General features: G+C 34.3%; 1 protein-coding gene across 1 annotated transcript in view; it reads right to left on the reverse strand.

Annotated features, from left to right (window-relative positions):
* Positions 1 to 17363, reverse strand: part of UFL1 (UFM1 specific ligase 1) — a 37476-nt gene that overhangs the window by 16614 nt on the left and 3499 nt on the right. Inside the window, exons 5-8 of the mRNA XM_019743420.3 lie at positions 16952 to 17066; positions 13991 to 14121; positions 9042 to 9100; positions 206 to 352 (exon numbers count right to left, since the gene is read on the reverse strand). Of these exons, the coding sequence (XP_019598979.3) occupies positions 206 to 352; positions 9042 to 9100; positions 13991 to 14121; positions 16952 to 17066 (452 nt within the window). The remainder of the gene's footprint in view (positions 1 to 205; positions 353 to 9041; positions 9101 to 13990; positions 14122 to 16951; positions 17067 to 17363) is intronic.

The raw sequence follows: 17363 nt of genomic DNA on the forward strand, positions 1-17363 counted from the left end.
CTACAACTGTACAATAATTGTGGAATGAAACTCAGTTCCAAGACCCACAAAAACCTGCAGTCTCTTTTATACTTAAAGAGAACCACTAAAATTTGCTGGACACCAGTAAAGTACGTGTTTAGTCCTAGGGCTAGTACAAAACTTTCTAAGAATGTGGGTAGTATTAGAAAGCAGCTTTAGTTTCAAAGAAAAGAAAAAAAGTTACCTAGATAGCCATTCTGCCTAAAAAAGGAATCCACCCAAGTACTCTGTGTTCTGGAGTACATGTCAGGGATAAACACCGCCTTATCCTGTCTTCCACCAACCACAGTGCCTCGTAAGCGTCCACTATTAACAAGTTCTTCAAGCACAGCTTAAAACAAAACCAAACAAATAGAAATAAATCAGAGCAGGTATAAATCTCAAAAAAAAAAAAAAAAAGACCAACCCCAAAGCTTTACTATTTTACAATCTATCCTTACCCTTTAGAAAGGCAATTTCAAGTTTAAATTGCATAAATGAAGACATTATATATTAGACAAAAATTTCCTGCCATTTATGAGAATAGTCAGGCCATAAATTGACAAAATTTTGGCACCTAGGTAAAGGTGCTGAACTTGTAATTCAAACTAGTGAACTAGTTAACATTGAATTTTTAGTTTGAGTAAGTTTGGGAAAAAAATATGCCATTACTTATCTCATGATTTGTTTAAAACAGGATGACTAAAATACTTTGAGAATAGGTAATATACAATCACTAATGTTACTAAGTTCAATTTTCTCATATTTAGAAAAATCAAGATACCCAGATCATATTAGAACCAACAGTGAGATAAAGCCATGGAATTTTTTTTTCTATTTTTTAATTAAAATTTATTGGGGTGACAATTGTTAGTAAAGTTACATAGATTTCAGGTGTACAATTCTGTAATATATCATCTATATATCACATTGTGTGTTCAGCCAGTCAGTTCTCCTTCCATCACCATATATTTGATCCCCTTTACCTTCATCTATCACCCCCCCTCCCCCCTTACCCTCTGGGAACCACCAAGCTATTGACTGTGTCTATGAGTTTTTGTTTCTTCATTTGTTTGTCTTGTCCTTTTGTTGTTTTCAGTTTTATATACCACGTATCATGAAATCATATGATTCTCGACTTTTTCTGTCTGATTTATTTCAGCATAATAATCTCAAGATCCATCCATGTTGTCGAAAATGGTACTATTTCATCTTTTCTTATGGCAGAATAGTACCCCATTGTGTATATATACCACACCTTCTTTATCCAACCATCTATTGAAGGACACTTTGGTTATTTCCATGTCTTGGCCACCGTAAAGCTGCAAGGAACAATGGAGCACATACGTCTTTACGGATAAAGGTTTTCAGATTTTTTGGGTAGATACCCAGGAGAGGGATTGCTGGGTCATATGGTAATTCAATTTTTAATTTTTTGAAGAAACTCCACACTGCCTTCCACAGTGGCTGCACCAATCTGCATTCCTACCAACAGTGTTTGAGGGTTCCTTTTTCTCCAAAGGCTCTCCAACACTTGTTACTATTTGTCTTGTTGATGATAACCATTCTAACTGGTGTGAGGTGACATTTCATTGTGGTTTGTATTTGTATTTCTCTGGTGATTAGTGATGTTGAACATTTTTTCATATGTCTATTGCCCATTTGTATGTCTTCTTTGGAGAAATGTCTCTTCTGGTCCTCTGCCCATTTTTCAATTGGATTGTTTGGTTTTTTGTTGTCATTGAATTGTATGAGTTCCTTATATAGTTTGGATATTAGCCCCTTGTTTGCGGCATTGTTTGCAAAAATCTTCTCCCATTCGGTTAGTTGCCTCTTTATTTTGTTGATGGTTTCTTTTGCTGTGCAGAAGCTTTTTAGTTTGATATAGTCCCATTCATTTATTTTAGCTTTTACTTCCCTTGCCATTGGGGTCAAATTCATAAAATGCTCTTTGAACCCAAGGTCCGTAAGTTTAGTACCTAGGATTTCCTCTATGCGTTTTATTGTTTCAGGTCTTATGTTTAGGTCTTTGATCCATTTTGAGTTAATTTTGGTATATGGTAACAGATAGCAGTCTAGTTTCATTCTTCTGCACGTGACTTTCCAATTCTCCCAGCAACATTTATTGAAGAGGCTTTCTTTTCTCCATTGTATATTTTTGGCTTCTTTGTTGAAATTTGTCTGTCCATATTTATGTGGGTTTATTTCTGGGTCCTCAATTCTATTTCATTGGTCTCTGTGTCTGTTTTTCTGCCAATACCACACTATTTTGATTATTGTTGCCCTGTGTACAATCTGAAGTCAGGTGGTGTGATACCTCCAGAATTTTTTTTTTTTTTTTTCTTAGGAATGCTTTGGCTATTCAGGGTCTTTTGTGGTTCCACAGATATCTGACAATTTTTTGTTCTATTTCTTTTAAAAAATGCCATTGGAATTTTGATGGGGGTTACACTAAATCTGTATATTGCTTTGGGTAATATGGCCATTTTAACTATGTTGATTCTTCCAATTCATGAACATGGAATATCTTTCCATTTCTTTGTGTCTTCTTCAATTTCTTTTAAAAACGTCTTACAGTTTTCAGTATATAAGTCTTTCACATCCTTGGTTAAATTCTTTTTTAATATTCTTTTTTATTTTTTTTTAAATTTATTGGGGTGACAATTGTTAGTAAAATTACATAGATTTCAGGTGTACAATTCTGTATTACATCATCTATAAATCCCATTGTGTGTTCACCACCCAGAGTCAGTTCTCCTTCCATCACCATATATTTGATTCCCCTTACCCTCATCTCCCACCCCCCAACCCCCTTACCCTCTGGTAACCACTAAACTATTATCTGTGTCTATGAGTTTCTGTTTCTCATTTGTTTGTCTTATTTTTTTGTTGTTTTTGGTTTATATACCACATATCAGTGAAATAACATGGTTCTCTGCTTTTTCTGTCTGACTTATTTCGCTCAGCATTACACTCTCAAGATCCACCCATGTTGTCACAAATGTTCCTATATCATCTTTTCTTACCGCCGAATAGTATTCCATTGTGTATATATACCACAACTTCTTTATCCATTCATCTATCGAAGGACATTTTGATTGTTTCCATGTCTTGGCCACCATAAACAAAGCTGCAATGAACATTGGAGCACACGTGTCTTTATGTATAAATGTTTTCAGATTTTTTGGGTTGATACCCAGGAGAGGGATTGCTGGGTCATATGGCAATTCTATTCGTAATTTTTTGAGGAACCTCCACACTGCCTTCCATAACGGCTGCACCAGTCTGCATTCCCACCAACAGTGTATGATGGTTCCTTTTTCTCCACAGCCTCTCCAACACTTGTTACTATTTGTCTTGTTGATGATAGCCATTCTGACTGGGGTGAGGTGATATCTCGTTGTGGTTTTGATATGCATTTCTCTGATGATTAGTGATGTTGAGCATTTTTTCATATGTCTATTTGCCATTTGCATGTCCTCTTTGGAGAAATGTCTCTCCAGATCCTCTGCCCATTTTTCGATTGGGTTGTTTGTTTTTTTGTTGTTGAGTTTCATGAGTTCCTTTTATATTTTGGATATTAGCCCCTTATCAGAGGCACTGTTTGCAAAAATCTTCTCCCATTCAGTTGGTTGCCTCTTTATTTTGTTGATGGTTTCTTTTGCTGTGCAGAAGCTTTTAAGTTTCATATAGTCCCATTCGTTTATTTTAGCTTTTACTTCCACTGCCTTTGGAGTCTAATTCATAAAATGCTCTTTGAACCCAAGGGAGGGGCTGTTGCCTGAGCTTTTGCCTAGTGTGCTCTGTTCAAAATTAGAATTAGTGTTTGTACAACTAACTGATCTTCAAGGAAGGATGATCAGTTGCCGCCTATCTGAAAGAGAGCATTATTTTGTAGTTGATAACTTAGAACTGACAACCTATTTTTAGCAGTACACGGACTGAGGTTTTTAATGTAGTTTTGTCAAATTTCATCTTTTCAGATTTGCTCTTTCAGTTACGTGACTAGCGGCTTGCTGAACTGCGCCAGACATCACAGTGACATCATTAGCCCCAAGCCCTAGGAGGAACTAATTTATGTTGTTTAAATTTATAGAGTGTCTTTTCCTTTGTTTCATGTGAACAGAACCACTAACTACTAGGAAAAAGCCCTTGGTTAAATTTATTCCTAGGTGTTTTACTCTTTTGGTGGCAATTTCAAAGGAATTGTTTTGTTTTTCTTCTATTTCATTGCTAGTATATAGGAATGCAGTGGACTTTTGTATACTGATTTTGTAGCTGGCAATTTTACTCTATTTGTTTATTGTTTCTAATAACTTTTTGGTGGAGTCTTTAGGGTTTTCTATACATAGTATCATGTCATCTGCAAAGAGTGACAATTTAACTTCTTCATTCCCAATTTGGATGCCTTTTATTTCTTTTTCTTGCCTGATTGCTCTGGCTAGGACTTCCAATACTATGTTGAAAAGCAGAGGTGATGGGAACACCTGTCGTGTTCCTGAACATAGAGCAAAGGGCTTCAGTTCTTCATTGTTAATTATGGTAGTAGCTGAGGCTTTGTCATATATGGCCTTTATTATGCTGAGGTATTTTCCTTCTATACCCATTTTATTAAGTGTTTTAATCATAAATGGACGTATCTTGTCAAATGTTTTTTCTGCATCTATTGATATAATCATATGATTTTTGTCTTTTATTTTGTCACATTGATCGACTGGCATATACTGAACCATCCTTGTGCCCCTGGAATGAATGGTACTTGGTTGTGATGTATAGTCTTTTTAATGCATTGTTGCATTTGATTTGCTAGTACTTTGCTTAGGATTTTTGCATCTGTATTCATCAGAGATACTGGTCTGTAATTTTCTTTTTTTGTGTTATCCTTACCAGGTTTTGGTATCAGGGTAATGCTGGCCTCATGAAATGAGTTAGGGAGTATTGTCTCTTCTTCAATTTTTTGGAAGAGTTTGAGTAGGACAAGTATTAGATCTTATTTGAAGGTGTGATATAATTCTCTAGTGAAGCCATCTGGTCCCGGACTTTTGCTTTTGAAGGTTTCAGATGACTGATTCAATTTCCTTACTGTTGATCAGTCTATTTAGATTTTCTAATTCTTCATGATTCAGCCTAGGAAGACTATGTTTATAAGAATATGTCCATTTCTTCTAGGTTATTGAATTTGGTGGCATATAATCCTTCATAGTATTCTTGAATGATCCTTTGTATTTCTGTGGCATCTGTGGTAACTTCCCTTGTCACTTCTGATTTTGTTTTTGTCTTTTCTTGTTTTATCTTAGTGAGTCCAGCCAAGGGTTTGTCAATTTTATTAATCTTTTCAAAGAACCAGCTCTTTGTTGCATTATTTTTTTCTATTGTCTTTTTATTCTCTATTTCATTCAGTTCTGCTCTGATTTTTATTATTTTCTTCCTTCTGCTGACTTTGGGTTTCATTTGTTCTCCTTTTTCTAGTTCTTTAAGGTGTACCGTGAGGTTATTTATCTGGGATTTGTTTTGTTTCTTGAGATAGGCTTGTAGTGATATAAATTTCCCTTTTAATACTGCTTTTGCTACATCCCCAAAATTTGGGTAGTATGTATTTTCATTGTCATTTGTTTCTATGTATCATTTGATCTCTCCTCTTATTTCTTTGACCCAGTTGTTCTTTAAAAGTATGTTGTTTAATCTCCACATATTTGTTTGTTCCTGCTTTCTTTTTCCAATTGATATCCAATGTCAAAGCCTTGTTATCAGAGAATATACTTGGTATGATTTCAATCTTCTTATATTTGCTGAGGCTACTTTTATGTCCCAGTATGTGGTCTATCCTTGAAAAGGTTCCATGTACATTAGGAAAGAATGTATAGTCTGATGTTCTAGGATGTAGTGCTCTATAAATGTCGATTATGTCCATTTCATCTAATGTATCATTTGGGGCTGATATTTCTTTATTTTCTGTTTGGATGCTCTATCCATAGCTTTCAATGATGTATTTAGGTCCCATACTGTAATTGTGTTTTTGTCAATTTCTCCCATTAGTTCTGTTAGTAGTTTTTCGGTATATTTTGGTTCTCCCTGATTGGGGATGTAAATATTGATGACTGTTATATCTTCTTGTTGTATAGTCCCCTTTATCATTATGAAATGTCCATCTTTGTCTCTTGTTAACCATTTTTATCCTGAAGTCTGTTTCATCTGATATCAGTATGGCTACACCTGCATTTCTCTGGATACCATTTGCTTGGAGTGTCAATTTCCACCCTTTCACTTTTAGCCTATATTTGTCCTTGTAGCCGCAGATGTGTCACTTGGAGGCAACATATGATTGGGTTTAGTTTTTTGATCCAATCTACTACTCTTTTTTATTGGTGAGTTCAATCCACTTACATTTAGCGTGATTATTGATATATGAGGATTTCTTATCATTCTATCTTTGGTTTCCTGGTAAGACTGTGTCTCCATTTCTTTGCCTTTTTATTGCTGTCTATTATTTCAGTGTTGTGGGTATTCTATGATTTTCCCCTCTGTTTCTTCTTTTATTATGTTATATATTTCAATTCTGGATTTTTTTTTTTTTTTTTTTTGAGTGGTTACCATTAAGTTTATGTAAAAAGAAAGTTTCATATTTAGAGTATTCCATTTTCTTCAGCAGGCTTACTTCTCCATTCCCTTGTGCCAGTTCAGACCTTTACTCTCTCCCCTTTTATGTTTTTGTTGTCACAAATTATGCCTATTTATGCTGTGAGTTGATTTCTGCGCTGCAGTAGCAAGTTGTCTTTTTCCTCTGTTTACAAGTTTTTGTTTTTTTTTTCCCCCTTCTTTACCTTGTATGTCATGTTAAGTGTCTAGCGTCCTATTTGGTGTAGGGGTTGCCATTTCCTGCTTCTGTCTGTTCATAATACTACTCATCGTTTTGTATTCTTTTGTGTTTTTGTTTCAGGTCAAATAGCCTCCATCAGTATTTCCTGTAGTGCAAGTCGTGTCTTAGAAAATTCCCTCAGCTTCCGTATGTCTGGAAAGGTCTTTATACCTCCTTCAGATCTAAAGGATATCTTTGCTGGATATATTATTCTTGGCTCATAATTTCTCTCTTTCAATAGTTTGAATATTTGCTTCCACTTCCTCCTGGCTTATAGAGTTTCTGCTGAAAAATATGATGATAATCTAATGGGCTTTCCTTTGTAGGTTACTGTCTTCTTTTCCCTGGCTGCTTTGAGGATTCTTTCTTTGTCATTAATTTTTGACAGCTTCAATACAATGTGCCTTGGAAGGCCTGTTGGGATTTAGGTAATTAGGTGTTCTGTTTGCTTCTTGGATTCGAGGATCCAGTTCTTTCCACAAGTTGGGAAAGTTCTCGTCAACTATTTGTTTGAATATATTCTCTGTTCCCTTCTCCCTTTCGTTTCCTTCTGGTATGCCCGTTATTCTTACATTGTTCTTTCTGATGGAGTCAGAAAGTTCTTATAGAGTTCTTTCATTTCTTTTAAGTCTCAAGTCTCTCTCTTCTTCCATCTGTGTCATTTCCAGATTTCTATCTTTGATGTCACTGATTCTTTCCTCCATCTGGTCAACTCTACTACCTAAGCTGGCTATTTCACTCTTCATTTCTTTTATTGAGTTCTTAATCTCCAGAAATTCTATTTGGCTCTTTTTTAGAATTTCCATCTCTTTGGTCAAGTGTTCATTTTGTTCTTTGATTGTGTTTCTGAGTTCATTATACTGCCTGTCTGTTTTCTTGCATCTTGCTCAGTTTTTTAAGAACTATAATCTTGAATTCTCTGTAATTTAAGTCACATATTTCCATGTCTTTAAGTTAATTTTCTGGAGACTTCATTTTCTTTCTGAGCTGTCTTGTTACCTTGGTTATTCATGGCAATTAAAGAATTATTATTTCTCTTCCTAGGCATCTACAGGAATGGGTTCTGCAACAGGTTGATAGGAAGAGTTCTTTCTTTTGTTTTCCAGTAGGTGTTGGTAGAGTGTTTTATTTTCGCTCCGACTTCAGCCTTTTATTCTCTCTTATGCTGTAGTGTTGTATTTTCTCTGCACGGTTCCGGCTTCTCACACAATGGGGGGATTGCCTGGAAGGCAGGCTCCTTCTCTGTGAACAGGTCCCCTGGGTCACAGGGCACCGCCTCTGTGGGGGGATGTGGAGAGCTTCTGAAGTTCCAAAGCTCTTCCTGCACCAGTTTCAGAACCTGTGTGTTTCAACGGCTCTGTTTACCCCTTTAGATGATCTCAGTTGCGCACTTCTAGTCTTGCCTGTCTGCTGCACAGGGAGTCCTTTGTGGAATTATAGTTGTTCAATTTGTTGTAAATTCCAGGGGAGATTTCAAGAAGCTCACCTCATGCCGCCACTTTTATGACATAATCTGGAAATTTTTATAAGTTATTACATTTTCTCTGTTTAATTTGGAGCAACACATTTAACCCTACCTATAAGAAAAATATAACGCTGTGGTTGAGGATGGATCTGTATTCAGGGAGCCTAAGTCCAATCCTCAACTCTACCTCCTAGTAGCTGCAAACACTGGCAAGTCATTTTACTTTTGTCTCCATTTTCTGATCCACGAAATGGGGGTAGTAATAATACCCATTTCATAGAGTGGCTGTATTCCAGTAAAATGCTTGGGACCATAACCAGCACGTAATTGCCATTATACTCTTTGTAAAAATTTCTTAGACAAACACTATTTACGTCCGTATTAGAAAATTTAGAAAAATCTGTAAGAAACAAAGTGAGAATTATTCTTAAGACTACAATTTTAAATCTCTATATGTATATGTATAATTACGGAGTATTTTATACACATGTATACACACAATTTTTTGTTTTCATTCCACTCCTCTGGTGGTAGCCAACACTAAATGTTTGGTGGGTATAACACATACATGAAAATTGGTATAGAAACTTTTCAACAAGAAATATTTTCTTTATGTAAATCTTAAGATGAAAAGAGGTATAAACATTAAAATTAGTAAGTTTTATATTAATAGTCTATTCAGCAGCTAATTAAGTGATATGTCATTTAAACCAAACTCACAATAAAGAAGCTGCTCTTGAAATCCATATTTTGAAATCAAAGAATTCACTGCTGTAGGCCTTTATGAAAACAAAACAAAACAAAAGCTTGTTATACAGTTATACATATTTATGAATTAAAAATAAGATAATTAGTTTATTAAAAACAGCAATTAATTTAAAATTTAAAAATGAAGGCAAAAATTGCATTAGATTTTGCATCCTTACTCAAAATTATGCTACTAAAATACCAGGGGAATGGCTCTGTCTTCCCAATCCAGGATCAATTTACTTTCCCACCAAAATTTTCATCTATAGTGATTTTTGACCATCTGCCTTGCCCTGTATTGTACGTTTGTTTTTCTTTATTCTATTCTTTCTGTCTGGGAGGCTCCCCACCTGGGAATAGTCAAGTGAATGTTATATGATTCTACGCTTGAAGAAAAATGAGATCATGGATGAACTAGAAAGAATCAGAAATTATACATTCCCAGATTAGGTGGGTGACTGGTAGGGATCCACTTAAAATGCTCATTTTTGCTTATCAGTATTTTCTGTAATGACTATGCATTTAAAAAAAAAAAAAAAAAAAAAGCTTTAATGAGGTATACTTTATATATCATAAATCCAACCAATTTTAAGTATACAATTAAGTGATCTTAATATAGAGTTGAGCAACCATAACTACAATCAGTTTTAGAACATTTCCGTCACCCAAAAACTTCCTTCATAGATGTTTGCAGTTATTCCTGCTGCTATCCCTAGACCTAGAGACCACTCATCTGCTTTCTGCCTCTATAATTTCCCTTTCTAAGGATTTCACAGAAATGGAATCAATATGTGATTTCTTATGAGTTGCTTCTTTCACTTAGCATGTTTTTGAGGTTTCTGCACAATTAAGCATGAACCAGTATTCATGCTTTTTTATTGCTGAATAACGTTCCGTTGTATGGACGTACCTCATTTTGTTTATCCATTCATTATTTGATGGACATTTGGGTTGTTTCCAGTTTGGGGCTATAACGAATAATGCTGCTATAGACACTTGTGTTCAAGTCTTTGTGTGGTCACATGTTCTCATTTATTTGGGGTAGATTCCCTGTGACTGCCTTTCTAATAATTTTTTTAAAGTAAGGAAACTAAAAAAAGCATCTAGACTTTTTCTGACTATAATTTTTTTCCCTATTCATTTTAAGCCAATATGCCTCTTCTCAGGTTTAGGTTTAGTCTACGTTTTTATGTTTATGCATATAATTAAGAGACTTTTAACTTATTAAAGCTATTTGATCCTCTATTGTTGATAATTTCAGATGTTATAAATTTTCTCCACGACAAATTTGGGAGAGGCAAGACAGTTGTCTGAATACAAATTGATATTTAAAACCCCTGTTTTGCGGTGTTTTGAGTAGATTATTATTTTGCCCAAATTATTATATGGATCAATTTAGTTTTTATTAAATTGTTTTACCCAAATTTTTCAGCTAAATCATTTAGAGACCCCAAACCAATTAGATACTCTGCTCTCTTCTGTTTATGTTGAAATGATTGACAGCTTTCTCATGTTTTGTTTTCTGTTTGCTTTCTTTCCCCCTTCTATCTGCACACATCCCTAGAAAATGTAGAGGGCTCCTTGAAGGACTTTATCTTAAAATTTCTGGGTGCATAACTTACTGTGGGTGTTTGGGTGTTCAATAAATGTTTAATTGAATTGAACAAAACTTCTAGTTTATTTTGTGCAATGAAACTTAGCTGCTGAATTTTTATTTTTATTTGGAATACAATGTAATTTAGTATACCTACATACCTCACTAATAATTTTCTGCTCTTCTTTCTGGCTACCAATAATAACAATAAATATAAACCCTTTTAAATCAGAGATGCAGGTATTTTCTCTGAAGTTAGACCAGAAAAGTGGGGTGGTTCCTTATATTTTAAGAGGCAAATATGAAAACATGGTGCATTAAATGGAACTACCTGCAAGCCACATAGCCTACCAACATTTTTTTAGGCTCAGAATTTGTTTTGCCCTCATGGTTTGACATTATCTCTATATAAAGAAACTCAGGGCTACCATGAGTCATAAAAATATTATTTATTGTATCCGATAACTATACTCACAGTAATTAGTCAAAAAAATTATCAACAGGACAAATGTATTTTTAGGTTTTATTTTTTGACTAGTAAGTCATAGGATACAAAAAAGTTACAGCTACTCAGCTCCTCTCCCAGAAATAACTCCATTACCAGTTTCTTGTGTTAGGAGGGTGATCTGATGGAAGCTATCAGAGCCCATGTGGAGTAAGGAGGGTATCCACACAGGAAAGAGAGCAATAGCAGCAATGGGAGCTCAGTCATATACAAGAGAATTAATCAAGTAAGTAAATATATTCAAGGTTATGGAAGCTAGGTTTCTGAGTCAGAGAAGGGAGTTACAAATATGGAAAAGGAAAAAAAAAAAACCAGAACAAAACTTAGGGTATTGGAAGGGAATTAGAGGTATTGCGTGAATTCATGATTTTTGATACACGTAGATAAAGATATAGGAATATATATATATATATATATATATATATATATATATATATATATATGCATGTGTGTGTAGCCTGAAGGGCCTGCCACTAGCTGAACCGGAGTCTATTTGAAAATCTAAATACTAATGATAATAGATTATAATCCAATGAATAAAAGGGGGAACCATGAGTCTATAGTGATTTAAATAAATAAATAAACTGAGAGTTTGAAGACAGGATAATTTACATGATCTCAAATTGCTCTCCCCACAAATATTTAATTTTAAAGGAAAAACAAGTATCATTACGAGAAGCCTAGCATGATAAGGTATCTCCTTATTAAGAAATTACAATGCATATCATCAGTAACTGGAAAAAATCTAAATTGTATGCCATCTGATAGGATTAGATAACAAGAATGCAGACTCATTTCTGTGATATTCCTGCCAAAGATGTGTAACCTGAATACCAGAATGAAAAAAATGGGAAGCAAAACCAAACATTCTACAAAATAACTGGCATGTGATCTTCAAAAGTGTCAAAATAATGAAAGTCAAGGTAACTAAGGAGACATGACAATTAAATACAATATGTGCTCCTTTTACTATAAAGGATATTGTTGGAACAATTGATAAAACATGAATGGGATCCAAGGACTAGAGAGTATCAATGTATCAATGTTGATTTTCTGATTTTGATGTTTGTATTATAGTTATGTAAGATAATGCCCTTGTTTGTAGGACATACATACTAAAGTATTTGTGGTGATGGGACATAATATCAGCAATGTCCTCTCAAATGGGGAAGAAAAACAAAGGTTCTCTCTCAATTTTTCTGTAAGTAGGAAATTATTAAATACACGAAAAAAAGAAAAAAGAAAATTGTTGCATTAGATTCCAAGCTCTCCCTCCTAACCTGCCATTCTTTTGTACCACCAGTGCCTTGCATGTATTAGATGTTCAATAAATGGTTTTGATTTGTTAAATGGCAAAAAGAAATTACTGTGGCTGCCATGTAAAAAATGTGTGGGAGGTAATACGAGTAGAAGAAAGAGACTATTAAAACAGTCCAGGTAAAAAAATGCAGTGAAATGGTGGGAATGGAGATGTTAGAGAAATTATAATTACATAAATATTCAGAATATGGAATTCAAAAGACTTTGTGCTCTGAAAGGGAGGTGAGAGAGAGAAGATGTTAGAAAGGATGACTCCCAGGTTTCTGGCAAAACAAACAGGATAATAATATAACTGGTAATAGAAACACTAGTGAAAGAATTAATTCAAGTAAGGTGGGGAGAGCAATAGCCCAGGCAGTGAGTTATTTTAAATATGTTGACTCTGAGGCACTTGTAAAACATTTCAGAAGAGATGCTGTGTAGGTAGTATGAATCTGGAATTTAAAAGAAAGGTAAAAATCACCTTAGAGAAGTGCAGGACTGAGAAGATGGCCTGTAACAAAACTTTAAAGGCTAGGGAATGGTGGAAGAGCCTGAAAAAGTGACTTAGAAGGTACAGCCAAAAGAGTTAAAGAGAAACCAGTACAGTGTAGCATTTAAAAAAAAAAAAAGAAAGAGAACATTTCAAGAAGGAAGATGTAACTGGAATTAAATGCTGATGCAAAGTCAAGTAACACAAAGACAGAAAGCACCCACTAGATTCAATGATATACATCATTGCTATAGGGTAGATGTCAGATGGGTGAGTTGAGAAGTGATAGAAGGTAAGAAAACTAAGACAGTAAATGTAGACATCAACTCTTGAGAAGGTTAACTTTAAGAAGCAAACAAGAAAGGAGATGTAGTGGAATATAGGGTTCAGAGAGGAATATGGGAGCAATTTGGACATATTTAAATGCTGATAGGACACAAAAACTACTGAGAAAGTTAATGACACAGGAGAGAGAAGATAATTGAGAATGTAGGTGTTCTTAATTTCAGACTGGAGTTTGTCACACAGGCCTAAAACATTTCAGAAATTCTTATTTTAGAAAAGTTAAAGTGATTTTGAAAGTAATAGTGTTATTAATTAGAATTCTAGAATGTTATTTAGTAAAAAGGGTTCTAAAATAATCTAGCCCCATCTGTGGCCCAAAGAAGTAAGGTGACTGACTTATGTGCTCAAGGTCATATGGTTACTATGTAATAGAGCTATGAGCCACAGACTTCTGACTGCATGCTCTTTCCACGATCCTAGCTGATTTTATACACTGATCTGAGTATTCTGCAGAAGTGCATCGGCGGCCATGCAGGTGGTGAAAGTAGTAGGGAGAAGATGTGGGTTAGAGAAGATTTCCGCTACATTCTAGGGCTCTGGAATCCCCACTCTTGCTTCACATAAGTTCTCCTTCTATTTTTTAATAAACTAGGCTCCTGAATGAGATTATGCTTTAAAAAAAAGCTGTTGGAAAAAAAAATGCAAACCACGATCAGAGAAATATATAGACTTTAAAACATGCTTACCGGGTAATAGCACTGAACAGTCCACGGATGCGTGCTTTATGTCGAGCTACAAAAGCTTCAGTAAATATTACTCCTCTGTTATCAAGATCAATGTGTCCGTTAATAATTCTACCCAGTCGCTGAGTTAGTGCCTACGGTAAAGATGCAAATTTATATTAATTTGAAAGAACAAAATTACACATATACATCTGTATAGTCTTACTTGAGTCATGCTGCATGCTGATGTTGTATTAAACATGTAACTGAGAAATTTCAACAAGCATAAGTAAGATATATAACCTAAAATCGAAATTTAGGATCTAGGAAACATCATAATCTCATGGTAGACCGAAGAACTGAATGAGTCAAATAGCTGATACGTTAAAAGGCTTAGCTACTTGTTAACAAGGGCTATTTCTAATATAAAATAAAAATGATTGATTAACCGCTTTTCTAGATATAGGCAGTTTGAAACATTCAGAAAGCCAAGACATACACGTACATCTTGAAGAAGACTCTCTCTTCAGCTTCTAACACTAATGGAGATAAATAAATTTTGAAAACTAGGGAAAAACAAGACCTGAAAAGTTACCTTCTTTGATGAAAATATTAACAAGTTATCTGTGCCCAGTGATCTACACTGGCAGAAAACCTGATTTTTCAGTAACCTCAAGAGAGTATTTCTCCATAGCCACATTATGACTGCTTCAGGAACATCTGAAATAAGACTGTACGTGTTTCACATCCCAAAATAAGTGAAATCTACTCAAGTCAGCCTAGCTGATACTTTTTATGGTATAGAAAAATCCTTTTCAAATAACTTCTTAACAAACTTTTAGAATACTGCTTGTGATAGCCAGAAAAATTAGAAATGAAAAACATTAAGAAACCATATACATTTCCAAAATGTTATCAGTAGCATGGTTTTATAAAACATCACTTAGATCTGTTCTGATACTTTTAAAAAATATTTAAAAAATGTATTTTTGACCTTTTGTGATTAACATGTATTTGTTCATTTAAAATAGACACACAGAAACTGAAAGCAAAAGAATTGAAAAAGTTATTTCGTGAAAATGGAAACAAAAACAAAACGCTGGGGTGGCAATACTTATCCCAGACAAAATAGACTTTAAAACAAAGGCTATAATAAGAGACAAAGAAGACCAAGTGATCTCATTTCTGGGTATTTATCTGAAGAAACCCAAAATGCTACTTTGAAGGGACATGTGTATCCATATGTTCATTGCAGCATTATTTATAATGGACAAGATGTGGAGGCAGCCTGGGTGTCCATCAATGGATGAATGGATGAAGAAGTGGTACATATATATAATGGAATATTACTCAGCCATAAAAACGAATGAAATATTGCCATCTGTAACAACATGGATGGACCTAGAAGGTATTGTGCTGAATGGACTAAGTCAGACAGAGAAAGACAAATGTCATATGATTTCACTTATATATGGAATCTAAAGAACAAAATAAATGAACAAACAAAACAGAAACAAACTCATAGATTCAGAAGACATTTTGATGGTTGCCAGATGGGATGGGGGTTAGGATTAGTGAAGGAGGGGAAGGGATTAAGAAGTACAAATTGGTGGTTACAAAGTTGTCATGGGGATGTAGGGTATAGCATAGGGAATACAGTCAATAATATTGTAATAACTATGGTGTCAGGTGGGCACTAGATTTACCAGGGTGATCGCTTCAGTAAGTTATATAAATGTCTAATCACTATGTAATACACTGAAACTAATAAACTATTGCATGTCAATTGTAATTGAAAAATAAACAATTATTTAAAAAATATAAAAATAAAATAGAACTTAGGCTCCTGAAATGTTATGTAAAATAGATCTATTTTAGAAATCACTCTCTTAAAATGGGTGAATAAATCTGTTTGTACTACAAATTAACTTCATGCAATTATGGTTTGGTAAATTTTTGTAAACTGGATTTTCTTAACATGACATATATCTAAAAAGAGATTTGGCTTTTCCCTTATTCGTTCCAGTAAGTATAAAACTAAACCATTATCAGTGAGTGCCTCCATTGTGCCAGACATTTCACTGGGTATTCCATGTCCATAACCTCACTGAAGTCTATGAAAAACACATCTATTCTCATTTTACAGATATGTAACTTGAAGCACAAAGGAGAGGAAATAATTTTTCTAACACTGAATAATTAAGCAGTGGCATAGACAATTCAAATCAAGGTTTAACTACAAAGTCCATGCACTTTCCACTGTAATAAATGTACTTCTATAATCCTAAAATGTCAAACTATTTTAAGGAAAAAAGAAAACAAACAAATAAGAAAATAGCCTCTATTTTTAGGTAGCACTGCTATCACACTATAAATCAAAATATTTGACACAAGTACTAAAATTGAGAGACTATGAGAGATTCCTTGGTTCTTCTTCCTACTACACTGACAGTTTAGAGGAGGAAAAAATGTGATATCAAAAGATGTTGGTACTGTTGACATTTGGGTAAAAAATTCTTTGTGGGGGAGGGTGGCGTGTGCATTGTAGGATATTTAGCAGCAGCTCTGAACTTTACCCTACAAGATACCAGTAGCTCCCCCTCTAAATTATAATCTTCAGTTACTTCTTAAAATATAACTGGGCAATCAGAACTGTAGATAATACTAGTACAGCTGATATGAGAATCGTTAAATAAATCTATGCACTCATGATATTCTTGCTATTGCATCAAAGCAGGCCTAGAACGTAGTCTATTAATTGTTTTTAGGGTCTCTCTAGGTTCAGGAAGATTATAATCATTTCTAAAGAGTCTCCTCAGAGCCAATAATCAATAAGAACTATCCCCAAAATATGTCGCTACAATAGCAATAATCAACCACTTGCAAAAAATCAGTTAATGGTAAGAAAGTCTAGTTTTTTTCCCTCCCATTAAAATTCTTGTTTATTTTTCTAAAACGACACATTGTACTATAAAGACAACATACCTGTGTCAGAAAATTTCCAGGAAGATCATAAGTTTTACACAGTTCTGATATGGTTACCTGACCACTTTCTTGCAATTTGTCATTAACCTCTTCTGCTAACCGATCCAAATAGTTCCTAATAGTAAAAACAAAACAAAACAAAATAATTAGGATTAATAAAATTATTTTCCTCTATCTTTTATGCTTAATTCTGTTGCAATAAGGTATGCCCCAAAATTAATGAATAGGGTATGTTTAGATAAACATTACTCATTACTCATATTCTGAGAAACATTTTTTTTTCTTATCAAAGTAACTGAATGTACAATTAATCAAATGATAAATTCTGGGAATCTTTTAAACAATGGAAATTCTGCATTTTTCATTAATATTGTTGGAACAAATTTGCTTTCAGAGCTAAGATCATATAGGA

Source organism: Rhinolophus sinicus, chromosome 2 (genome assembly GCF_057876585.1).
Source record: "Rhinolophus sinicus isolate RSI-liver-muscle chromosome 2, RSI-T2T, whole genome shotgun sequence".
NCBI lineage: Eukaryota > Metazoa > Chordata > Mammalia > Chiroptera > Rhinolophidae > Rhinolophus > Rhinolophus sinicus.